This window comes from Schistocerca nitens, chromosome 6, assembly GCF_023898315.1.
Source record: "Schistocerca nitens isolate TAMUIC-IGC-003100 chromosome 6, iqSchNite1.1, whole genome shotgun sequence".
NCBI lineage: Eukaryota > Metazoa > Arthropoda > Insecta > Orthoptera > Acrididae > Schistocerca > Schistocerca nitens.
This window is the reverse complement of record NC_064619.1, coordinates 657,901,076-657,928,330: the sequence shown is the minus strand read 5'-3', so window position 1 is coordinate 657,928,330 and position 27,255 is coordinate 657,901,076. Positions and strand designations below refer to the sequence as shown.

Genomic DNA, 27,255 nt, shown 5'->3' with positions numbered 1-27,255 from the left:
ACTTAATTGCTAAGGTCATCAGTCCCTAAGCTACACACTACTTAACCTAAATTATCCTAAGGACAAACACACACACACCCATGCCCGAGGGAGGACTCGAACCTCCGCCGGGACCAGCCGCGCAGTCCATGGCTGCAGCGCCCTACACCGCTCGGCTAATCCGGCGCGGCACCATTGCAAGATCGCAGGTTAATGTACCCGCAAGATAAGCCACTGCAATGTGAAATGGTGGTACATTAATAATCGGTGCAAAACGTGCGTGGATTATGTCTTACAGGTGCCGGATGTCAGTTTGTGGGATAGAGTTCTACGCCTGTTGCACTTGGTCGGGCAATATAGTGACGGTTAATGCTGTTCGTAGATGGCGCTGAAGTTGTAGTCCGATGATATCCTATATGTGCTCGATTGGAGACAGGTCTGGTGATCGAGGAGGCCAAGGCAACATGTCGACACTGTAGGGCATGTTAGGTTATGAGCGTTATCTTGTTGGAAAACGCCCTCTGGAATGCTGTTCGCGAATGGCAGCACAACAGGTCGAATCACCAGATTAACGTGCAAATTTGCAGTCAGGGTGCGTGGGATAACAACGAGAGTACTCCTGTTGTCGTACGAAATCTCACCCTAGACCATTATTCCAGATCTAGGTCCTGTGTGTCTTGCACGCAGACAGGATGGTTGCAGGCCCTCAACTAGCCTCCTTATAAGCACCACACAACCATCACCGGCACCGATGCAGAACCAGCGTTCATCAGGAAACACAACAGCCCTCCACCCTGGCCTCCAAAGAGATCTCACTTGGCACCACTGAAATCGGAAATAGCGGTGGTGTGGAGTCAGTGAAAAGCACGCTAGAGGGCGTCCGGCTCGTAGCTGCCCTTAAAGTAACCGATTTGTAACAGTTCATTACATCACTGAGGTGTCAACTGCTGCTCAAATTGCTGCTGAAGAAGCGGTCCGATGCGCCAGAGCAACAGGCCGAACACGATGGTCTTCACTCTCGGTAGTGCCACGTTATCTTGCGACCATCCACTCTCTTGACCACCGCTGCCAGCAATCATGTACAGTGGTTACATTTCTACTAAGTCTTTCTGCAGTATCACAAAAGTAACATGCAGCTTCTCGCAGCAGTTACTAGCGCCACTCTTATGCAACTGGCGCGAAATTTGAATAGACAAGGAAGGAGACAAAAATTGCCCATCTAGCTATCGCCCAATATCTCTGACACCTATTTTATCTAAAGTTTTGGAATCCATGATCAACTCCCAGTTGTGTGATTATCTGACAGGTAATAACATTATTACTGCAGTACAATTTGGCTTTAGGAAGGGCAAATCCACAGTCCATGCCATTCACTCCCTGATTAAAAAAGTGCTTAATGCTTATGAAGGAAAAAATTTTGCTCAGGCTTCCTTTTGTGATCTTAGCAAAGCCTTCGATTGTGTGGAGCATATTTCACTCCTCAACAAACTAGTTTATTATGGAATCACAAACAGTGAAGTTGACAACATCTTCGAATCTTTCCTCAGCAACCGTAAACAAATTGTTTGTATTGGTAAACATAAATCACACCTAGCTGAAGTTAAGTGCGGTGTGCCACAAGGCTCAGTATTAGGACCTATGCTATTTATCCTAATGACAAACGATCTACCATCTTACATAAATACTCACTCCATTCTCTATGCAGATGATACCACTTTTTTCAGTATCAGCTCAGACATGGATATGCTCCAAACTGTGGCAAATGACACAATATCACAAGCATCAGTCTGGTTTCGAGCTAATAGGTTCCTGCATAATGAAAGTAAAACTCAAAAGATTGTATTTAGTTTAAGAGATCTGCCAGTAGCAGGCTTCATGGATAGTGTTAGGTTCTTAGGTATTGTTATTGACTTGGGAGCCACATATTAAATACATTAGTGCAAGGCTGTCTAGAGTGGTGTATTGGTTAAGGAATATAAAAAACCATGTACCTGCGGCCTGTGTAAGATCGGCCTACTTTGCTTTTTTTCAAAGCATTATATCTTATGGGCTTTTAATATGGGGCAATAGCTCACACCTTCAGGACATTTTGGTACTTCAGAAGAAAGTAATTCGAATTATCACAAACAGTGATTAACTAGCCCACTGCAAACCACTGGTTATCAACTTAAAAATATTAACTGTTATAAAATTGTATATTTACACTGCCCTACTGCATATAAAGGGCAACGTATCAGAATACCAGCGTAGAAGAGATGTACGCTCTCATGGAACCAGAAATAGTAGCCATCCTGACATACCTTACTGCAGATTATCCAAGTCACTGAACAGCTACGAAGTGGTGGGTATGAAGATGTTAAACAAACTGCCACTAGAGTGGGTAGAAGCTCCATTTAATTTGTTTGAAGACCAAATTATTCAGTTGGTTAGCTGCAAATCCTTGCTACTCACTTCAGGAATTTTATGACTGTAAAATATCATAGTGGTACCGGTTTGGAGAGTACAGCATAATTGCCTTAACTGAGTAATTTATGATGCAATGTTTTCATATTATTTGATGTTAAATATTGAACTTTGTGGAAAACCAAAAGTGACATAATGATCTTCATGTATATATGCTGTATAACTTGTATATATGTAACTTGACTTTGTCAGTTGCTGTAATAGCTAAACGACAATAAAATTTCATTCAATTCAATTCATCGTCTTTCAGGTACAGAAACATGTCTGCCAACTTAATAAATGTAGTAACACTACACGTGGTCTTCTAACACAAGTTGCAACTAGAATGTCATCAGATGCTTTACTGTTCTTCACTATACAGGCTCCACATGTTCGTAGGGAGCGATCTGTCATTGATGAATAGGGAAATCTTCTGCAGCCAAGATCACTTGGTATTTTTACTATATTTCACAGTGACCAGTTTCGACAGAATAGTGCTGTCATCATCGGATCTTCGGAATATTCTTATTAACGTGCACACATGGCACCAATACAACGAGGACACGTTCCGCCCATAGGACGCGACACAACGTTGGTCTGTCAAACACATAAAAAAAATTTATAAAATATTCATTGCACCATCTGTGAGCTCAAGAGTGAAGGTGAACAAAACGGAAAGTATAGTCAAGGCCCAAGCACATCGCAGAGTTTCTGTATGTTTGCTTCTTACAGTGTTTTGAGAGCACATTTAATCATTGTTGGGAAACTGATTGATGAAATGGTGTTGTGTGCTGTCCTTAGGTTAGTTAGGTTTAAGTAGTTCTAAGTTCTAGGGGACTGATGACCATAGATGTTAAGTCCCATAGTGCTCAGAGCCATTTGAACCATTTGATTTGATGAAATGGTGAGATGCAAGCAGTTACAAACTCGGACTCAGACGTAGCACAGCCACACGAAACACTGTCCTCCTTACCGTGGACAACACGGTAACCCTTTGGCAACAGCCTGTGACTACCTGTTGTATCGGACGTATATCTGGGCCATAGCACACGTTTCCTCAATATTTGGGTGTATTGGAGCAATATTAACAGCTACAGTATTTCAGCAACAAATAAATGTAAAAATTGGTCCGTTTGGTGCACATTATGGAGCGGTAGTGTAACCGTTGGGCTGTATGCGTCTAAATGACATAGGTTATTTGTTTGGGAAACCATTGGAATGCTATATCTCGTTTCTCTGCAACAGATCGTATTCCCTTGCGCTTCGATGTTTTTCTGTTAAGAAGTGGATCTTTCAGTCGACTGTTTCACCGGCTCACGTAACGTAAAAACCGACACATATTCGCTTAGCATATCACAGTTTGTGTGTGTGTGTGTGTGTGTGTGTGTGTGTGTGTGTGTGTGTGGGTGGGTGGGTGGGTGGGTGGGTGGGTGGGTGGGTGGGTGTTTTTAGTCGAGCCTCGCCTTTCTGTCAAGTACTACCGCTTATAGCTTCACTGTGGTATATAAAATTTAAAAAAATAATCACTTTATGGATATCCCCTTAGGGCCATTCTCTAACGGTCCTAATTAACCCTAACGGCTATTACTCTGCAGAACTGGATTAGCTAAGACTGTTTTACAAGATTTGATTAAATTTAAAAATCGTTAAGATAAGCCAGAACACATCCTTCTGTAATGGAATATGATATCCAAATCCATATTTTCATCCCACTGTCCATAATGCTCTGATAGCAAGTGTTCAATGAACTGCCGCAAACACTTTAGCACATGAGAGCACAGCGTGGTCACATCTGAACCTTCCTGATCAACGTTTATTTCAAAGTGCCACGCTCTTCAGGCAGATTCTGCTTAACGCAATATGCTCCAGTCCGGGATCAATGTACCTATAAAATGGTCTTGGATCTATTGTAATGATAATTACTGAAAAGTTAGCTATTTACTATCGGAAACGGCTACGTGGTGAAGTAAATAAATTATGTTTGATGTGGTGTTACACAGAGAGAAAGTTTGCAAAGTACGAAGTCTCTGAGGTTGTACTGTAGACTACTACACTCAGCTTTTACCATATAAGTAATGAACTCCTCATGGCTTTTCAGTAACTCCATTTCCAGTTTCTCCCCTTCGGCACTGGCTTAACTTTCCTCTTTTTCTATTTGCAGTCTCATTTGGTGGATCAGTTCGTAAAAAGAGGTCTATACTCTCGTCGGTAAATCAGATTGTTATAACTTTGGCTTACCTCTTGTTTCTCGTTTGTACTTTCTTTATACTGTAACTTACAATCCTCCCTTCTGCTCATAATCAATGTTTTCTAAAGCACAAATGTTCAACGAGTCATCGTTCCATGGATTTACAAATGGGTTACCAAAACAATCAAATTAAATGAGGTGTACCTCTTGTAGCACAAGGTAGCGCTAAATATTACTTATGTCTGAGTCTGAAGCTACGTGCATGCTTTTCTGCACAGTGCATTTTATCAAATGATGCTTTTTACTTGTATCTCTATATTATCTTTGCATGTATTTTCCACCTCCTTTTCACGTGACTTAGTAAATCTTACTTTCTTGAACCATTGTTGTCCTACTTTTTTTGCTAAACTCAATAATTTTGTTTCTTGCGGTCCCATAGTCATAACCATCTGTGAACGGACAACAATGAATATGAAAACATATACATGAATGTAAACCGCCTGAAGATGGGCACAAGCCCGAAATCGGTCGTGTGCTAAACAAAATCACCTTGTATTGTGACTGGTAGCGGTTATTACTCTGTGTAGAAATGTTACATATACAGATACATTACAGATATTACGAATTATGTAAATGAAATTGTTACTTTATTGTGGAACCACGCTGTCATTTATAATGTATAGAATGATTGCTGGCGAATAGAATGAGTTTAAATAGATGTGGTCTTTTTTTGTTGCAAAATTTTAACCCAGAAAAAGAAATTGTCAAAGTCATGTTCACAGTTTGTAAGCAATGTTCTCCCGTTCAGAAAATGTGTGGTCTTTACTGCAATGATTAAAAGACACTGTTCTGTCGTAAAAATAAAGTCACTGTTATTGCAGGTTCACTGTTCGCTTTCCTACAATTCTTCACCACCACAGTCAATACAAATCAACCCTGCAACGGATGCCATATACAACATCTCCACTCTGTAAAAATCGTGCGTGGGTGACTGGTTATAACAGCCTAACTCTACACGTGTGGGCTGAAGGCTGTAGTTAGAGATATACTGCATCAGGTACATCTGCGGTTTATCTAAATGAAGGGACAGTTTGACAGGTCACGTCCTGAGGCATCAAGAAATACTCAGTTTGGTAATGCAGGAAAGAGTGAGAGAAATAAACTGCAGAGGGCGACCAAAATTTGATAATGTAGGCAGGTGAAAGAGGATGAAGGTTGCAGTAACTACGCAGAGATGAAGAGACTTGCACAGAATAGACTAGCGTGGAGAACTGCATCAAACCAGTCCTTGGACTGAGGACCACATCAACAACACAGAAAAATGCTGTGTTCGTATTCTTGTTCAAAATGGTTCAAATGGCTCTCAGCACTATGGGACTCAACATCTTAGGTCATAAGTCCCCTAGAACTTAGAACTACTTAAACCTAACTAACCTAAGGACATCACACACACCCATGCCCGAGGCAGGATTCGAACCTGCGACCGTAGCAGTCGCGCGGTTCCGGACTGCGCGCCTAGAACCGCGAGACCACCGTGGCCGGCCGTATTCTTGTACATAGGTGCCATTCCACTTATACGCTGTAGAGCCACAGAAACTGGTACATTTGCCTAATATCGTGTAGGTCCCCAGCGAGCACGCAGAAGTGCCGCAACACGACATGGCATGGCATGCACTGGACTAATGTGTGAAGTAGTGCTGGAGGGAATTGACACCATGAATCCTGCAGGGCTGTCCATAAATCGGTAAGAGTACGAGGGGGTGGAGATCTCTTCTGAACAACAGGTTGCAAAGCATCCCAGATATGCTCAATAACGTTCATGTCTCGGGCGTTTGATGGCCAGCGGAAGTGTTTAAACTCGGAAGAGTGTTCCTAGAGCCACTCTGTAGCAATTCTGGATGTGTGGGGTGTCGCATCGTCCTGCTGGAATTGCCCGAGTCCGCCGGAATGAACAATGGACTTGAATGGATGCAGGTGATCAGACAGAATGCTTACGTACGTGTCACCTGTCAGATCCGTATCTAGACATATCAGGGGTCCCATATCACTCCAACTGCACGCGCCCCACACCATTACAGAGCCTCCACCAGCTTGAACAGTCCTCTGCCGACATGCAGGGTCCACGGACTCATGAAGTTGTCTCCATGCCCCTACACGTCCATCTGTTCGATACAATTTGAAACGAGACTCGTCCGACCAGACAACATGTTTCTAGCCATCAACAGTCCAATGTCGGTGCCGACGGGCCCTGGCGACGCTTAAAGCTTTGTGTCGTGCGGTCATCAAGTGTGCCCAAGTTGGGCTTCGGCTCCAAAAGCCCATGACGGTGATGTTTCGTTGAATGGTTCGCACGCTGACACTTGTTGATGGCCCGGCACTGAAATCTGCAGCAATTTGCGAAAGGGTTGCACTTCTGTCACGTTGAACGATTCTCTTCAGTCTTCGTTGGTCCCGTTCCTGCAGGATATCTTTCCGGTCGCAGCGATGTCGGAGATTTGATGTTTTACCGGGTTTCTGATAAGCACGGCACACTCGTGAAATGGGCGTACGGGGAAATTCCCACTTCATCGCTACCTCGGAGATGGTGTGTCCCATCGCTCGTGCGCCGATTATAACATCATCTTCAAACTCACTTAAATCTTTATAATCTGCCATTGTAGCAGCAGTAACCGATCTAACAACTACACCAGACACTTGTTGTGTTGCATAGGCGTTGCCGACCGCAGTAGCATATCTGCCTGTTTACACTTCTCTGTACTTGAATACGCATACCTATACCAATTTCTTTAGCGCTTCAGTTTAGCATATACGTTCTTGCGATATTACTCCATTCAAACGTCCATGGGGTGTGGTAGAGCTAAGTTGGTACTAACAACCATCCATGAACAAAATTAGGAACGGTGAGCAACTATTAAGACAGGATAGCTTAGGTTTTCTTCTGATGACTTCCATCCACATCTTGATCTGATTCCATGGAAAGTTGTTACAGTCCTTCAAGGTTCTGGAGTGTTCGTCTAATGTCGGATGCTGCTGAATCGCTTTTGTGCTATCATCGTGTTCTAAGCTTTTCGCTTTACACCAGATATGGGACATAAGGCAGTGTTTTCAGTGACTTCTTCGTCTGCTCAGGTACAAGACCACCATGTCTCCTTTGGCTGTGGTCCTGCTGGCTCTGGCAGTGGGTGTTCCGTCGGAGGCGGCGAACATCTTGGCGCCCGTGTGGTTCTCTGGCTCCAGCCACTTCGCCATGTTCGGGCGACTCTTCAGGGAGCTGGCGGCTAGAGGGCACAACGTCACAGTCATCAGCCAGTTCCCGCTGAAGACTCCTCTCAAGAACTACCGCGACGTGAGCATAGCATCAAACGAGAAAAAGCCAGAGGTTAGTTATCGCCGCACATTCACCTTTCTTTACTCATCAATCTGGAAGTCGATAATTTGCTTCACGTGTCGCTAATCAGTTGGATCGTTTATTGATTAGTACGATTTTAGTAACCCGCTGCTCAATACAGCACTGAACAATAATTAACAGACATACAACAGCAATGAAACTTCTTGTAGTTACACCTTAAACACAGGCGTGTGCATTTCGCTCCAACACATCATCGGCGGGAAATTAGGAACGTTCCGGAACTTTTTGAACAGACCTCGTATATTGAGTTAGACAGCGCCCGTTTCATTATTGTTTGAAGTATACAGTAGGCAATCGCTACGCCGCTGCGCCGTGTCGCAGCTGTTTAAAGAAGTGTTGTTACATGGTTGTAGATGCGTGAGATTTGATTGAAAGGAAGACTCTGAACAAAGTCTGGAACATAATACTATAACAGGAGCACGAAAATTCAATAACCGATACGGATGATTCCGTTTTGGAGGATGTAAATGAGATATCGACAAACATGCAGATATGCTAGGAATGTGATGCCGATGATATGAAAGAGTAGCTCACTTGTGACTGTAATGATCAGATCATGTGGGATGACGAAATTATTGAAAACATATTGCAGGCAAACGAACACCAGGAAATGCAAGAACATAAAACAAAAGAAGCCGTAAATGTAGAAAATGATGCAGGATCACGTCATGCGGAAGTATTTCAAGCCATGGGAACAGTTTTCAAATGGTTCGAAAATAAAGCGTGTGATATCGCGAGTTTACTACAATTAAAACGAATTCGTGATGTGGCAGCAGTGAAGAGAAAAAAATGTTTACATCGGGTGACAATTACTAAATGTTTTAAACAAAAACTAGTGTGACTTTTGTTAGGTATTTCATGATTAAGCTTGCAGTATTTTAGTAATTTTATTAAAATATGTAGCTATGTACGAAAATGTCTCTATTTTCTTAATAAACATTGTTTTTATTGAGTTTAATAAGTTGAATTTGTTTTTATTATTCTGAATAAACACCTAACATTATTTATTAATCTTAGAAAGATAACAATATGACAGTGTACCTAAAAGACAACCAAACACAGGCAATCTAGATGATCTTTCTATAGTTAATAACACAAAAATCGCTTTTCTTCAGCCATTCAATTATTCGGATTTTCTATAATCCTAAAGACGTACGGCAACAATTAGTCCTGTTAATCGAGTCTCCACTGTAGCAGGAAGAATGCATGATAGAATTTGTAGGCGAATTGTGGTATACAGGATGCAAAATTTAGTATATAGAGATGCTACCTATGGGAGCAAGAGTGGATCTAATCCGGCTGAGCACGACTGAAGTGAGGTAGGTTGACAGAAACGCTGCTTCAGATCTCTGCCAGAGTTCACCAGTCGTTGCAGCTGGTGAATGGAGGCATACCAGTGTCTTGGCAACCCGTGACCAGATGTTTTCAGTGGGTGTGAGATCTGGAGTGCATGCTGGCCGGGACAGCACGGACACCATATGGTTTTGCGTTATCTTGTCGAAAGATAGCGACTCGGCAACCTCGGCGATAGTGCACAGCCAGTTGCGTTAATGTGTCAGATGTGTAATGGCTGTTGTCCAAATTATTGACTACATGATCCAGAAGTGATTGTATTGTGTACGTAATAGCATCCCATACCATGATGCTTGGTCCTGCGACCATATGGGAATAATGAATGCAATCGAGCAACATTCGTACTTCTTGGAACCTCCTACATGGGTACGTATACCATAATGCTTTACACAGAACCAAGACTTGTCTGAGAGGTGCCACGGTGCCACTTCCATTGTCCAGTGTTGCAGCTGGACGAACCACTCTTGGCATACCTCTCACTGCTGCCATGTCAGGGGAAGTCACAACACTGGTTGCCGTGCTGGCAGTCTGTTGTACTCCACGTCTGGAGCACTGTTATTGTGGATACGTGTTTGGCTACAAACAAACCCAATTCCTGAGTCAAGATTCTTAACCAATGCAGCATGATGGTGCACGGCCAGGCGAGCAGTGTACAGGGGTCAAACAAAAAATATAGAAACACCGCGTGAAATGCATATTTGAACATAAATGCAGATGCTAGCCAAGTTTGCAAGTTTGACCACGAATAACGTCTGTACAGTGTCCTCAATATGTTGCAAGTATTAGTCGTGGCCAGAACAATGTGTTATGTAGTTGTGTGTGCATCACATGGGAGCTAATTGTGTTCGAACGTGGGGAAATTGTTGTTGCTCGTATGGTGAGTGCTTCCATAATCAAGGGAGCCAAAATTTTTGATATTTCAAAAGGCACCACATCGAAGATCTGTGGGGAAAGCGGAAAAACATCATCTGCTAAGTCACAATGGGGACGAAACTGTGTGTTGAACGATACTGGCAGACAGACATTGAAGAGGATTGTGACAAAAAGTAAGAGGGCGATAGCAGCAAAAGTCGGAGCGGAACTGAATGGCGCCTCCACGAACCCTGTCAGCACCAAAACTACAAGAAGAGAGATCCATAAGCAGGGAACTGCAGAGCGTGCAGGAATTCCAAAGCTAGTCTTCAGTGATGCAAATACCCATAGCAGGTAAAATTGGTGTAGGATCCATAAGACGTGGACTATGCGGCAATGAAAGAAAGTCATTTGACTGGAGTCTTGTTGCACACTGTTTCCGACTTCTGGTCGAGTTTACATCCGAAGAATGAAACACAGCGGGGGTTCTCCGAAGATATGGGCAGCTGTATCGTGGTGGTCCATGGGCCCTCATGAGCACTCTACAAAGTCGCGTTACTGCCAAGGGTTACATGGACTTTTTGACTGTCCATCCCATCGCACAATGTTTGCTCCCCAATGGTGATAGTATGTTCCGAGACGATGGGGCCTACACACACAGCTCGCATGGTCCAGGAGTGGTTTTGCAAGTACCAGATTGAATTATCACGTCACTCCTGGCCACCACAATCACCATATCTCAATATTATTAAGCCTTTGTGGTCTACTTTGGAGAGAAGACTGTGTGATCACTACCCAATTAGATGATTGTTACCAGTTTTTGCCACTATTTTGCAGGGGGAATGGCATAAGATTCCCTTCAAAATCATAGAGGACCTGTGTATACGTGATGTCTGTTTTTCGGAACTGTCCTAAAGAACAGGCATCATTTTGATCAAACAGCCTCTATCAATTAAGACACATAGGAATTACAGACATTGGCTGGGAGTGAGTATTGCTGTAAATCAATGGAGTAACTTCAAAATTTATGCTAGATCAGGATTCGAACCTGGGCTTGCTACTTACTAAGCTATCCAGACACGGTGGTCTACTTGAATTCTGAACGAACAGATACCTCACATACACTGCAGCGCTAAGCGTATTCAAATACAGAGATATGTAAACAGGCAGAATACGGCGCTGCGTTGCGGTTAGCTATGCCTATGTAAGGCAACAAGTGTCTGGCGCAGTTGTTAGATCAGTTACTGCTGCTGCAATGGCAGGTTATCAAGATTTAAGTCAGTAGGAACGTGGTGCTATAGTCGATGCACGAGCGATGGGACACAGCAAATGCGAGGTAGCGATGAATTGGGTATTTTCCCATATGACCATTTCACGACTGTACCGTGAATATCAGGAATCTGGTAAAACGTAAAGTTTCAGACGTCGCTGCGACCGGAAAAATATCCTGCAAGGATGGGACCAAGGCGACTGAAGAGAATCGTTCAACGTTACAGAAGTGCAACCCTTCCGCAAAATGCTGCAGATTTCAATGCTGGGCAATCAACGGCTGTCAGCGTGCGAACCATTCGACGAAACATCATCGATACGGGTTTTCGGAGCCGAAGGCCCCCTCGATTACCCTTGATGACTGCATGGCACAAAGCTCTACGCCTCGCCTGGACCCGTCAACATCGACAGTGGACTGTTGATGACTGGAAACGTTGCCTGGTCGGACGAGTCTCGTTTCAAATTGTACCGATTGGATGGACGAGTACGGAAATGGAGACAACCTCATGAATCCATGGGCGCTACACGTCAGCAGGGGACTGTTCAAGCTGGTGGAGGCTCTGCGATGGTGTGGGACGTGTGCAGTTGGAGTGATACGGGACACCTGATACATCTAGATACGACTCTGACAGGGACACCTATGTAAGCATCCTGTCTGATCATCTGCATCCATTGAAGTCCATTGTGCATTCCGACGGACTTGGGCAATTCCAGCAGGACAATGTAACACTCCACACATCCAGAATTGCTACAGAGTGGATCCAGGAACACTCTTTTGTTTTTATACACTTCCACAGGCCACCAAACTTCCGCTCGTGGTCGTGCGGTAGCGTTCTCGCTTCCCACGCCCGGGTTCGATTCCCGGCGGGGTCAGGAATTTTCTCTGCCTCGTGATGGCTGGGTGTTGTGTGATGTCGTTAGGTTAGTTAGGTTTAAGTAGTTCTAAGATCTAGGGGACTGATGACCATAGATGTTAAGTCCCATAGTGCTCAGAGCCATTTTTGAACCAAAGTTCCCAGTCATGAACGTTATTCAGCATGTCTGGTGCTCCTTGCAACGTGCTGTCCAGAAAAGATCTCCACCTCGTCGTACTCTCACGTATCTATGGACTGCCCTGCAGGATTCATGTTGTCAACTCCCTCTAGCACTGCATTAGTCAACTGCATGCCATGTCGTACTGCGGCACTTGTGTGTGCTCACGGGGGCCTTACACGATATTGGTCAGGTGTACCAGTTTCTTCGGCTCTACATTGTACAATTAAAGCGAGGCTGGCCAATGATTACTTCAGAGCAGGTGGACACCACACTTGAACTCTTGCAGGAACTGGCGGAATTTTGTGAGTAATGAGAATAATGGGCAATGGGTACTACATTAGTAGTCTGTGGATAAGTTGCGAATTTCGGTATGACAGGAGGCGTCTGTGCAGTCGCAGTTGCGATGACCACTGTGTCGGGATGGTGCAGTGGTCAATACATCTGCGTAGCAAGCAGGAGACCCTGTTTTGAGTCCTGGCCTGGCACAAATTCTCAACTTACCCCACTGATTTAAATCAGTGTCCACTCGGGCCAATGTCTGTAATTCCTTTGTGTCTTAATAAAGGACCTGTATTTATCCATTCCGAGACAACTGGAAGTTGTTTTGAATGCCAAAGGTTTTCCTACACCATATTAGGCATGGCAATATACAGGGTGATTCAAAAAGAATACCACAACTTAAGGAATTTAAAACTCTGCAACGACAAAAGGCAGAGCTAAGCACTATCTGTCGGCGAATTAAGGGAGCTATAAAGTTTCATTTAGTTGTACATTTGTTCGGTTGAGGCGCTGTTGACTAGGTGTCAGCGTCAGTTGATGCTAAGATGGCGACCGCTCAACAGAAAGCTTTTTGTTTTATTGAGTACGGCAGAAGTGAATCGATGACAGTTGTTCAGCGTGCATTTCGAACGAAGTATGGTGTTAAACCTCCTGATAGGTGGTGTATTAAACGTTGGTATAAACCTGAACGTCAACCACCCGAGGCGATGGATCGGCCGCCAGGCAGCTCGTGACAGAGCACTTCATCACTGGCCTCCAAGAAGCCCTGATCTTACCCCCTGCGATTTTTTCTTATGGGGGTATGTTAAGGATATGGTGTTTCGGCCACCTCTCCCAGCCACCATTGATGATTTGAAACGAGAAATAACAGCAGCTATCCAAACTGTTACGCCTGATATGCTACACAGAGTGTGGAACGAGTTGGAGTATCGGGTTGATATTGCTCGAGTGTCTGGAGGGGGCCATATTGAACATCTCTGAACTTGTTTTTGAGTGAAAAAAAACCTTTTTTAAATACTCTTTGTAATGATGTATAACAGAAGGTTATATTATGTTTCTTTCATTAAATACACATTTTTAAAGTTGTGGTATTCTTTTTGAATCACCCTGTATTGTGTTTCTGGGATTTCCATGCTTTTGTCCGCCACCTGTATTTCCTCTCGGGCACTAGTCGCATAGAGTTGTTGAGAGTATGGCCTTGAGTATAGCCCTCCCGATCTCATAGACTCCTTGTGGCGTTGCAATTTCAACATCAAGCAGTTTTTTTGTACTGATCCAAATGGAACAGGAAACGAGTAAATAGCGAGCTTGGAAACAGCGCGCTACTGCCTGACTAACTGGTCCCATAAACTGTACAGTGTGTGTGTTTGTTCCGGCTGCAGCTGACCTGGGACCTGATAGAGCGGGCCCGCTCCCCGCCGGTGAGCGCCATCATCATGAAGTACATCGCCAGGCAGCAGTGCACCGACGCCCTGGCACTGCCCCAGGTGCGGCGCGTGCTCTCCTCCGGCGACCACTACGACCTCGTCATCACCGAGTTCTTCCACGCCGACTGCATGGCCGCGTTTGCCGCAAAATTCGGAGTCCCGCTGGTCGGCATCACTTCCAGCATGGCTCTGCCTAGGGTGTATGATAGGGTGAGTATGTCACCTGTAGCACGACTGTGGTGCATGTGCCAAAAGCCGCGTGTGCTGCGAACATGACCTCTTGCTGATCAGGTGCTCCAACGTTATGCAGATTAGAATGATGCAGAATCACCCCAGATCATATAAAACGATACATTCTATTCAGAAAAAAAGGACGCCTTGAACGACTGAAGATAGGACGTTCATATTCACAGAACATGTACATTGGTATGGCATTTGTACCATGTCGACCCGCGGGTTCAAGGTCAACAACGACATCGCGACACGACACCACCTACCGGTAAAATGTGCCTGCGGCTCTCATTGTCGCTATAAACCGAAGGTAATGCATCAGTGTGACTTGAGCAGACGTGCAGGATGCCTCGGACATGTATGAGCGAAACGCACTATGCGGCGGCGCGGTTCTTTCCGTCCCTTTACGACGAACCTGCACCTACCTGTGATCATTGTCTCAGCAGATCATCAGTAGGAAAGCCGAGTGAAACCTACTGTACTTCGACGTGAATCAGGCTGCAATTAAAGTCACTCATCTACGTTTCGGGAGAAAGTTTTCACACGAAAAGAAAGGTTGGAAATGTTGTCCTCAATTAAAATATTCTGAAACTTAGGTGAACAAGTATCACTGCCAAGCCCGTGCTAGTCTTAACACAGTCACTCACAATCCCTTTCACTCACTTTAGCAAATTTATGGTGTTGCATTTCCCGAAAACGTAATAGCTACAAAAATACTGATTGTTTTTGATTGATAATGCTCGCCAAATATTAAGTCTGTCGGTACCAAATGCAGTCACAGTTTTTAGCCACCGACCTGCTCAATACGCCACACGGAACATATGCCTTTTCTCGTCAAAAAATTCACTTAAAAATTCCGAAATTTCTACACGCCCATCGGAATAATTATGCCGTCACTTTACCACACTTTTGATGTATGAAACACTGCTAGATCCGGCAACTTATCATTTCCGTCGGAACTACTACTACACGCATCCGAACTGTTTCATGGCTAGGCTCCGACTCTTCTCTAGAATACTTGAAGTCTTCTCTACCCGCTGAGAAAGGCGCGCGAAGAATATTGCATTACCCTTTGTCAGTTTACTTAACAGCGAATAGCAAACCAACATTCTCCCGCGCCAGTCCGCGCTTTTCATCAATAACCAATCGCAAAATAGTAAACCTAACGACTGCACTTTCGACCGACGTAATTATCTAATATGTTGAAGTTTTCTTTATGCATACAGTTATTTACTATTGTTATTTATACCTGAATTAACTTTCCCTTTACCATAAACTTACTTTACAAATCTATTCTACAAAAATCCCCTTTGTCCACATCCATACTTCTTCGAAATGTTCCCACACTAAATCCCACTACATAACTCGTTAAACAATTATCTTTATATTAACGTTAAACCACACTCACGCATCATTCATACTGCTAAAACACATTTATAACATTTTACCTACACAAAAAGACATAATAACACTTTATGAAAATACTTCAACAGTTTATGAAAAACATTCTATTACTTTAGTGCACTCTAGTGGGCACAATCGCAACTAAATCAGTCCCTTATCCAATACTGTCCTCTGACGGCTGATACATAAACTACGTGCGCGTCCAGTCTCGCGTCACTATCTGTCACTATCCAGCTCTGAGACACATGTCCCACTTAACCGCCTCCAAGGCAGGATCGGTATATGGCGCTACGCCTCAACTATCCAATCAGTGAATTTGAAAGAGGGCACATCATTGGCATGGTGGAATGTGACGCATGAATCTGGGAAACCGCTGCTCGCACAGGACGAAGTGTTTCGGCAGTGAACCGGTGTGTGCAGAACGGTTCACTGAAGGCCGTAGAACACGACGAGATCGGTCAGGTCGCACCACCCAGACCACCCGCCGAGAAGATCGACATCTCATCCGAGTGGAATTGCAGGACAGAACTGCCGTCCACCTCGACTCTGGCGCAACAGTGCAACCCATCGTGCACTATCAGTGATGACAGTGCATTGCCGTTTATTATGTGTTAAATGCGCGTCGTCCACTTCACCGTGTCCCTTTGACGAATGTGCAGAAACAAGCTAGAGGCAATGATGTATGGAACGACGTCGCTGGGGCAGGCATGGCATCAGACAGTGTTTTCGACCGAATCCGGGTCCTGTTTGTTTGAAAACCAGGTCTACGTATTGATTCGCAGCAGACAGGGGGAGCGGCATCACAGTGGCCGCAAATGCACAAGACATACAGCGCCAACTCAAGGTCTTACGGTGTGTGGTGCTGTTGGGTACAACCACAAACCACAGCTGGTGCGTGTCCAGGGCACTGTGACCAGTGTGATCTACGTGAATGACATCCTTCGACCTGTAGGCTTCCCCAGACGCCATTTTTCAACAAGACAATGCACGACCACGTGTTGCTGCACCAACACGTGCGTTCTTGGTGTCACAGGATGTCAACCTTCTGCCCTGGCCCGCCAAATCAACCGACGTGTTGCCAATCGAAAATGTGTGGAATATGGTGGAACGACAGGTGGAGCACTGTGACCCAATGCCAACCACCACAGATGGACTTTGGAACTAGCTGAATGCAGCATGGATGGCTATATCAGATGACGCCATTCGTGCCTTATACGCGTCGATACCATCACGCATGGAACAAGTTGTCAGGGTCGATGGCGGACCGTGTGCCTACTAGGGAACATAACACAAGCTGAACACAGGTGACTGAAATGCTAATCATTTCTGTAGAACATACTAATGTACGTCTCCTGTGAATATGAACGTCCTGTCTCTAGTCGTTCAAGGTGTTCCTTTTTTTCTGAGCATTAATGTAGATTACCCCCATAAAGCTAATAGGCTACCTGAAAAAATCAACTGCCACAGACACGTCGGAAAATGTTATTTGGTAAGTTCCTGAACTCGACAGGGGCCGCGCCTATTGCTAATAATTGGAGGACGTGGGCATTTCAGTTGAATAATTTACTTTAATGGTTGCTGAATCATACAGTTTGATCTGGTAAGTCGGCCAGGGTGGCCGAGAGGTTCTAGCCGCTACAGTCTCGAAATGCGCGATCGCTACGGTCGCAGTGCTCAGAGCCATTTGAACGATTTTTTTTTTGATCTGGTAAAAATAATATTTATTCAAGAAGTGTGTAAAAATTATTCGGGACACATAAACGTCGAGGTTATAAAACAATTTGAGAATGAATTTACATAATTAAAATAGAACAATGATACGAAAATGAATGGCTGTTATAGTTGCCACCGGCATGATGCTGGACAATTACGTTCTTAAATGGCTCTCAGCAACATGGGACTTAACATCTGTGGTCATCAGTACCCTAGAACTTAGAACTACTTAAACCTAACTATCCTAAGGACATTACACAGCCATGCCCGAGGCAGGATTCGAACCTGCGACCGTAGCGGCCACACGGTTCCAGACTGAAGCGCCTAGAACCGCATGGCCACACCGGCCGGCTTACGTTTTTAACTGGTATTGCAAAATTATATAATTACACGAAAAGAAGTATGAAATCGAACAGAAGCATACAACAGTTCAGTGAGTAAAGGAAGAATCAGAAAGAAACGTCTCTAAGCGGGTGAGTTCCAATAAGTTAACTTGATTACGTAACAAAACACGATTGGTTACGAAAAGAATCTCCTTTGAAGCAAAAATTAGGTTGCAGAAAAACTTGAGTGTGAACCGTTTAAATCAACTTAGGAAGACTAAAAAATAGAAACCAGGAAAGAAATCTTCTTCCCTCAATACACTGCGATTCCCGAAGTCGGGAGCGTGCATTGCAAGCGTCGTAACTGTCACCGAGGTGGCTACCGAACTTTGACCGCTGCTGTTGCTGGGCTGTGCTGATGTGATAAGATTGCGAATGGCGGATCTCAACATCCTCCTGATTACTCGTCGCAGATGCGCGTAAGTTCAGAGTGAACCTTCGAACACTTGGCAGAAGGCGAAAGTCAAGAAAAACACATATGACCGCAGAGTCCAGAGTAGCCTCACCAAGCAGAAGTTCGAATCGAACTACCCATATGAATCCCAATACGACACCGAATGCCTCTCTCAATTTTTGGTAGCCTTCCTTCAGAGCCCAGAAAGACAACCCGCATAATATTTTCTAGCCACTCCCAGAAATGGCCTAAGTGCCCTTCCAGTCAGGGATCTGGAAGTCCGTTCCCTACATATCATCGTAAAGTTAAAGATGTACCCGCCAATGAGATGCATATATAACGATATAGGAAACACGTGTAGCTCCATTCCCACATACAGACTTTCCCGTCGGAAATTGTGGAAACGTGGTTGGGCTTCACACAGCATTCCCATGCGAAGAGCAAAATTTGGAAATTTGCAGACGCACGAGTGGCAGGAGATCATACACAAAAGGAGTTCCTGTGGTCAACACCAGAGTCATTTAATGGGAAAAACTGTTCTGAGAATGAAATGTTAGTTTAGGTACAGAGAGGTGGCTAATCCATGTTGCTATAAGCTACTCGTAATCACTCCACCGAAAGGTTACTAACAGGCAGAGTTCTCACCCCGTTCCACCAATGGTTTCCTGTTCTGCTATAGACGACATAAGTTTTCCATTCTGCTGCTCATTGTCTCCGGAGGCTGAGCTAGGAGGATAATCCCTGAAAGGCTCGGGTTTCTATCCGTGCGGTCTGCTCGTGTCGGAGCTGCCTTCTGAGTGTCTGACAGATCTTCCAGAGAGTATGAAATTTCCTCCTCTTTTCACCTGAGCGAAAAGGAGTTCCTGTGGTCAACACCAGAGTCATTTAATGGGAAAAACTGTTTTGAGAATGAAATGATAGTTTAGGTACAGAGAGGTGGCTAACTCAAGTTGCTACAAGCTACTCGTAATCACTCATGTAATCAGCACGAAATACCGGTGAAAAGTTGAAAAGCAAAAACTGAATCGGAAAGTAAATGAAGCAAGAGAGTCTCGTATGCAAATTCAGTATGTAAATAGGACAAAATGTGGCAGAAAAGCTTAAAAAAGGCCGCTACCTCACAGTAGGACTCTTGTTAAAATGTCGACATAATGGTGTATCGATATTTTTCCCAAAAGATATCGATACGTATATTTGGGGAAAATGTCGATACGCATAGGCAGTATTATTTCAACGACATATTGATATCGAAACAGCAATATCGAATGCCGATATTTTTATTTTACATTACACTTCTTCCGCCATTTTGCGCTAAATGTTTGAAATTGTTCTTTTGAAATTGTAGTAGAACGCAATTTTACTCTCACTGTGTGAAGGAGTTTTATTACTTTTTGAGCTTTCATTACGTTCAGTCTTTCTCCTTGACTGTGTGAAGCAAGTATAGACGGTACAAAAAAGAATTCCTATTGCACTGTGGAGGGGAGGGGGGATATCTAATAGTAAATCAGTATTTAAATACACAGCTCTAAAATCGGCAGTATATTTACAGTCTACAGCCGATATTTTTTGGGGCTTTCCATCGAGATATCGCTAATATTTTTCGAGCTCTCTATGGGCGGCAATAGTATTTTTTAAATATCGATATATCGGACTTACGATATTTTTAAAATATCAACAATAGAATCTCACACATGTGCTAGACAATATTTTTAAAATATCAACAATAGAATCTCACACATGTGCTAGACGTAAGTATTGCATAACCCCTTTATTTTGAAATTCATGACACAGAGAATAAAAGTTGGTTCTGAGGCATGCGTATAAATTGATTAGCAACGTATCCAGATCACCATACGAAATAAAAAATTTGTGTAACGGTAAAATTGTTTGTTTCCGATTTTTCCTTTTCTACACAGCACTCCTGAACAATGCCATACTCCATTGACGAATTTTTTAATAGAAACAAATGATGTATTGTATATATTCATACTATTAGTATTGTTATTTCAGCTTAAAAAAAATTGACATGTTCCACATCCACGAGGATCTCCTCAACACGGATCTATGGAACGAAAACTAATATAATCTAAAAGTGGAACGTCTCTTGTTCGGATGCATGCTTGAATCTGTCGTTGCATATCGTTGATGAATAACATCGATGAGATCATCAAGCAAGCCGTTGTCCAAACTGCCCCACTCTTCAATGGCGATTGTGTGTAAGTCGTGCAGAGTACGTGAGCGTTGTCTTCGTCGTCCAGAAAAAGCTCGTTTCAATCGATCCCACACATGTTTCATTGGGCTCATTCCTGGGAAGATGGCAGGCCACACCATTCTGGAGATCCTAGCATGCTGAAGGAACTTGTTCATGAGAATAGCACAATGAGAAAGCGCCTACATGAGCATCAAGATGAAAGTGTCACCAAATTGTTGTCAATACCATTCCACTAATGGTTGCAGAATCTCGTCCACGCACCATAGAGCAGTGAGATTGCCCTCTATAGTTACGAGAGATATATGGTGGCTCCTTGTAATGCTGGCCCATAGCATCGCTCCACCACCACACAGTTGCATATGTGAGACACAGTGTTGGAGAGGTTCAATATGCCCAGGTTTTCTCCAGTGACGTCGTCTGCGACTGTCAGCGTACAAACACATCCGAGTTTCGTCCGTAAACAACATTAGGTGCCAGTCCTGCGCGTCCATTTTCTTGCCCGTCTGTAACGGAGTCAATGGTGTTGTGGTGTAAGGCGTGATGCTTACCATAACCATCGGCAATGAAGATTCGCATCATGCAACAGTTTTATTCGATACGTGACGTCCTGTAAGTTTCTTCGAACGCCGAATTCATTTCGGGAGCACGAAGTACACTATTCCTTTGACTCGAAAGTCGTAGGTATCGATCATCCTGTGCACCGTTCTAGTGTGTACGGCCTGTGCGGTGTAAGTCCCAAGCACTACCTGTCAATTGGAATCGATTCCATGTCCGCATCACATCAACTCCGATGCACACGTCGAGCAACTTCCCTGGTTGACAAGCCTCATGCACGTTATATGATGGTATGGATCCGATCGTTGCTCGCGATTGTTGTTCGTAGCTTGATGGATGCCGACTCTACTGTTCTACAGACGTCTCTAATGCATCCTTACTGGTGCTTTACTTTTAAGTAAAATGCTGCAAGCCATTCGAGTGCGGCGTTGTACCCTTAGGAAGCGCTCATTGTAACTATGTGTACTTTTACAAAGAACATCTGTGGTGAACGTTTCGGTACAGGAACAGCCACGATGCATCACACTTGCACGACATACTAGGCAGATGCAACAATTTTGTTGATATGTGTAGTTGGAGGCAGGTATAACATACAGCCGAATCCTGATTATCTGTCTTAATGCAGAACAAAGACTGCACGAATGCTCGAAAACATGGGTAACCTAAAATACGCACCTCGTTACCGGAAACTACTTTTTAATGTATTTACAAAATACGCTACGCGGGGGATTCTAGAAGGTAAGTTCAACTTTCTTGTGGCAGGCAAAGTAACTTCTATTGAATGCTACACTTCACATCAAAGTGGCACACATGCATGACACTGGTTTCAACATTGTCACGAAGTCTCTGTGAACAACGGTTGGTACGTACTACCAATCGTGCACTTCATCGACGATAAAAGTCGCTCCTTGGTCACAGAATTATTTGAGAACCATTCTGTGAACATCCTCATCGCCGTGAAATTTGCTACTACCACGACTCATCTACGTCTACAGCTATTTGGATACTCTGCATATCACTCTTCAGTGCCTGGCAGAGGGTTCGTCGAACCACCTTCACAACAATCAGCTATTATTCCACTCCCGAACAACGCGCGGAAGAAACGAACACCTATATCTTTCCGTGCGAGCTCTGATTTCCCTTATTTTATTATGATGACCATTTCTCCCTATGTAGGTCGGCGTCAACAAATTATTGTCGCCTTCGGAGGAGAAAGTTGGTGATTGAAATTTCGTGAGGAGATTCCGCCGCAACGAAAAACGCCTTTCTTATAATTATATGCAACCCAAATCCTTTATCCTGTCAGTGACACTCTCTCCCCTGTTTCGCAATATTACGAAACTTGCTGCTCTTCTTTGAAATTCCTCTATGTATTCCGTTAATCCTATCTGGTAAGAATCCCAGATCACGCAGCAGTACTACAAAAGAGGACGTGCTCGCGTAGTGTAGGCTGTCTCTTTAGTAGACCTGTGACGTTTTTTATGTGTTCTTTCCAATTTAAATTGTTCGCAAGTATAATTCCTAGGTATTTAGCTGAATTTACAGCCTTTATGGTTGACTGATTTATCGTGTAACCGAGGTTTAACGGATACCTTTTACCGCTCATGTGGATGTAATCACACATTTCATTACATAGGGTCAGCTGCAGATTTTCGCACCATGCAGTGTCTCTTCTAAATCGTTTTGCAATGTGTTTTGATGTTCTGGTGACTTTGGCTTTGAGCACTATGGGACTTAACATCTTAGGTCATCAGTCCCCTACTTAAACCTAACTAACCTAAGCACATCACACACATCCATGCCCGAGGCAGGATTCGAACCTGCGACCGTAGCAGTCAACGCGGTTCCGGACTGAAGCGCCTAGAACCGCACGGCCACTACGGCCGGTTTCTGATGACTTTATTAGACGGTAAACGACAGCATCATCTACAAACAACCTAGTAAGACTGCACATATTGTCTCCCAAATCGTTTATGTAGATAAGGAACAGCAGAGCACCTTGGGGAATCCCAGAAATCACTTCTGTTTTACTCGATGACTTTCCGTCAACTACTACGAACTGCGACCTCTGTCAGGAAATCATGATTCCAGTCACGTAACTGAGACGATATTCCAAAAGCACGCAATTTCGCTACAAGTCGCTTGTGTGGTACAGTGTCAAAAGCTTTCTGGAAATCTAGACATTCGGAATCAATCTGAACTCCCTTGTCAAAAACACTCAGCATTTCGTGCGTGTAAAGAGCTAGTCGTGTTTGACAAGAACGATGTTTTCTAAATCCGCGGTGAGTGTGTGTCAATAGAGCGTTCTCTTCGAGGTAATCTATAATGGACGAACACAATATATGTTCCAAAATCGTGCTGCATATCGACGTTAATGATATAGGTCTCTAATTTATTCGATTACTCCTAGTACCTTTTTTCATTAATGGGTACGGACTCAGTTCGTCGATTACCTCCACATTGTCGTCTGTGGTCGTTGTCGATGACCTTCCTTCCCGATGCGCATCACCCACGTCTGTGTGGCCTCGGTCAAATTATTGAAACCACTTCATTACGGGCCGCGCGGGATTAGCCGAGCGGTCTCAGGCGCTGCAGTCATGGACTGTGCGGCTGGTCCCGGCGGAGGTTTGAGTCCTCCCTCGGGCATGGGTGTCTGTGTTTGTCCTTAGGATAATTTAGGTTAAGTAGTGTGTAAGCTTAGGGACTGATGCCGTAGCAGTTAAGTCCCATAAGATTTCACACACATTTGAACATTTTGAACTTCATTAAGGCTTGACGCAACACAGCATTTTGCACATATACCGCTAGAATTCCACCGTGAATCTGTGTCCGGTTCAGTTTTTTTACGCCAAGAATCTTTCTGCCCTTCTTACTTTGGAGTGCGTCTGCATTTACCGCACCCTGTGAAGCACCTGCTGTCGGTACCGCAGCAGAATCGTGCTTGCAGTAAACCTAGAAAATTTCCTCTAGGCTACTTTTCTGGCTCCATATTGTTTAAAGATCAACACCTATTTCTTTCAGGCACTGTTTATAATGTATATGTTTTACAGATTTTTTGTTGATATCAAGTAATGCAGCGCACTTTCTAAAGAAATTATTTTGAACATTTTTGAACCTGCTTATGATTATTAAAAAAATTACAAAGAAATTGATTCAATTTTTTTTCGAAAATGCTTCCTCAGATTGAGGTACCATTTAATCCAATGTTATATGTTTGAAGGAGACCAAAGTTTTACCAGATATGCATGACATGATGACAAAGCTACTAGACCTATTTAATTCCACCCATTATGTATATTACAAAGATAAAAAAAATATCGCATCTTACATTTTAATTTTTATAATTTTTTTCCTAATAATAATTATTTTTTCTATATTTTAGTCGATTCTGTAATAAAGCTTAGGTGTGCTGCATAAGTATGGACTATTGCAAGTTACAGAAAAAAATTAGAGCAATGCTTTATAAACTTTAGAAAATATTTGTACCTGAATTCTGAAAAATACAACTTGCGGGAAGTTGCGAATGAAGATATGAGTCCAATTAAACTGTGCCTCAGAACACTGCTGAATCATAGTCTTCAGCCTGCAACATTTCTTCATCTTCAAGCTTTCTCTTGGCATTCCTTTTTAGCACCTCTTGCTTCTTTGGTAACTTGAAAAGCGAATCTTTCAGCTTCATGCACCCGTTGTCTGTCACACGCATGCAAAAGATCTTCCACATTAGAGCCACGTTTTATGCCTAAATTTCTCAAGACTTCCAACCTTCCTATCACTCCATCATTGAAACGTATAACTGCATCTAGTACACCAACGTTTAATGTATTAAGTCCTACAAAAACTTTCTTGGTTAATCTTTCCCATATGCAATGACTGAAACTTTCATTTGTATTCTGAGTGCCCGCATGAGAACATTTACTAAGCAAGCCAGGGTCAGTCAGGTCTCTAAAAATTGGTTTTATTTCATTCGTAACAGGCTCGGGAAGAGAATGCTTATGATGGTATATTTGATCACTTTCTTTTGCGTTTTGGTAACCACACCAAGAATCTGCTCCTTTAGGGCAAAGTCCGTGAACAGGGTGGTCATCTGTGGACAACTTATGAAAGTAGGTGGCCCATACAGCTTTTCTCATTGCTGTAACATCATTCAGAGGTGCAGTTCGTCTGCCGGCCGGAGTGGCCGTGCGGTTCTAGGCGCTACAGTCTGGAGCCGAGAGACCGCTCCGGTCGCAGGTTCGAATCCTGCCCCGGGCATGGATGTGTGTGATGTCCTTAGGTTAGTTAGGTTTAATTAGTTCTAAGTTCTAGGCGACTGATGACCTCAGAAGTTAAGCTGCATAGTGCTCAGAGCCATTTGAACCATTTTTGCAGTTCGTCTAATGGCCAGTCCATAATGACTCTGTAGAAGGTCTATTTCAGTTTCTGTCAATCTGCCTCGGACAGACAGAGATTTTCCATCAGATAGTAACTTTCCTTTCATTTAACTTCGTAACTTCCTCAATCTAGCACCCCTCCTCTTTTGCACAAGTCCACAAGACTCCAGTTTTGTTACCAAGGTATCACTACAAACATTGAACTCATTAATTTCATTGAAAGCTTTAGAGTCCCCGTCGCCTAGGTACTTCGTATATCTAACGTTATAAACGGGCACCGACCTCTGAAATATTAGTAGAGCTCCATCACACTCCATACCTCCTCTGTAACCATCATAATTCTTAGAACACTGATGTTCAATATGTCCTTCAGTGTTATCGTGGCAGTACTTAGATAAGCCTCAACATCAACAACTTTTCCATTCTCCAGAGAAGTAGCGCTTACAACACCATTCAAGGAACGATGTCCTCGACGTTGCCATGTTCCATCAAGTGCAACAGCAATGTCCCTGGCTGCACTAATATTTACAGTTTCTTCTACTGCACGTTTCATAGATTCTTTAGACACAACCGTCAAGGCACCTAAAAGTATTTTTATCTACTTGCTGAACCTACTGGGAGGAGGAGGAAGGTCCATCAAACCACAAAACGTTTGAGCAGCCTGTTTTCCTTTTCCTATTGCACGCATTGCATACACTAACTTCAAATTCACATCATATGAATTATGCACAATGTTCGAAGTCATTTTCGAAACAGATTTATTGTAGGATGTACACAGAACAACTAATTTTGACTCTAAACCCATCCTGCTACTTTGTTGTTCAGTTATTTCCAGACAGCCAACACCATCACATTGTTTACATTTCGCCACTTCCTTTATCAGAGAAGATAAGATGCCCACATCAACAAGAACAAATCCACTACAAACAGCGTCATTGTTAACACAAAAATTTGAATCACCAGGAGGCGTGCCATGTGGGAGTTTCTTCCCTGAAGAACTGATACTTGGGTTACTTTCAACAGTGCGGCTTGCTTTGTTTGTGAACTGGTTACCACGGAATTTCCTTTTATTGAATTTCATGATGCGTGGCATAGTTCGTATTTATTGCACACTAACGGATATGTACTTCCACAAATATATGTAGCACTTGGGCAACAAACATTCAGTAACACGTGAACAAAGTGCTCCAGCGGAACGAAAGTAAATGCTAGCAAAGATAATCGTTTAGACACTAGAAACCTGCACTGTTACCAACACATACAATGTATCATACGTATAATCACTGGAAACAAAAATTCAGTTTTTTTCGAAATAATACTGGTTTCTGTAACAGAAATAAAGGGGCCGTGGTGGCATACAAGACTGTAACTTTAAAATTTGGCATTCATAGGTCATTTTTCATTTGAAACCCTATAATGTAATCAGGAAAGACTATAGAATTTAATAAAGTCACAAATAAATTCGATTTTTCCACCATTTATAAGTACCCTGTATCCTTAACAGCGCGCCTCTCTTGTTACACAGTGATGTTAGCGTGGAACGACGCTTGCAGCTTACATTTTTGCAGTCCCTTCGTTTTCAGGGTGTTAGGGATATGAGTGCAGATATTATGGTTGGTGACTGAGAATAGTGTGCTGAACAACATTGCACCAGTATTTACTTCATTTGCGGACTAATGATCATAACTATTAGGAGCAGAATGTTTTAAAGTTGGTTAGCACCTTCAAGTACACTCACTCTGAAGCCATCGGTTTATTAG

The 27,255-nt window shown here is 43.4% G+C and overlaps 1 protein-coding gene across 1 annotated transcript in view; it reads left to right on the top strand.

The window, feature by feature from the left end:
- The window catches only part of LOC126263199 (UDP-glycosyltransferase UGT5-like), a 62,759-nt gene that overhangs the window by 4,462 nt on the left and 31,042 nt on the right, over positions 1–27,255 (top strand). The window contains exons 2-3 of the mRNA XM_049960260.1: positions 7,739–7,988; positions 14,189–14,443. Of these exons, the coding sequence (XP_049816217.1) occupies positions 7,752–7,988; positions 14,189–14,443 (492 nt within the window). The 5' untranslated portion in view covers positions 7,739–7,751. The remainder of the gene's footprint in view (positions 1–7,738; positions 7,989–14,188; positions 14,444–27,255) is intronic.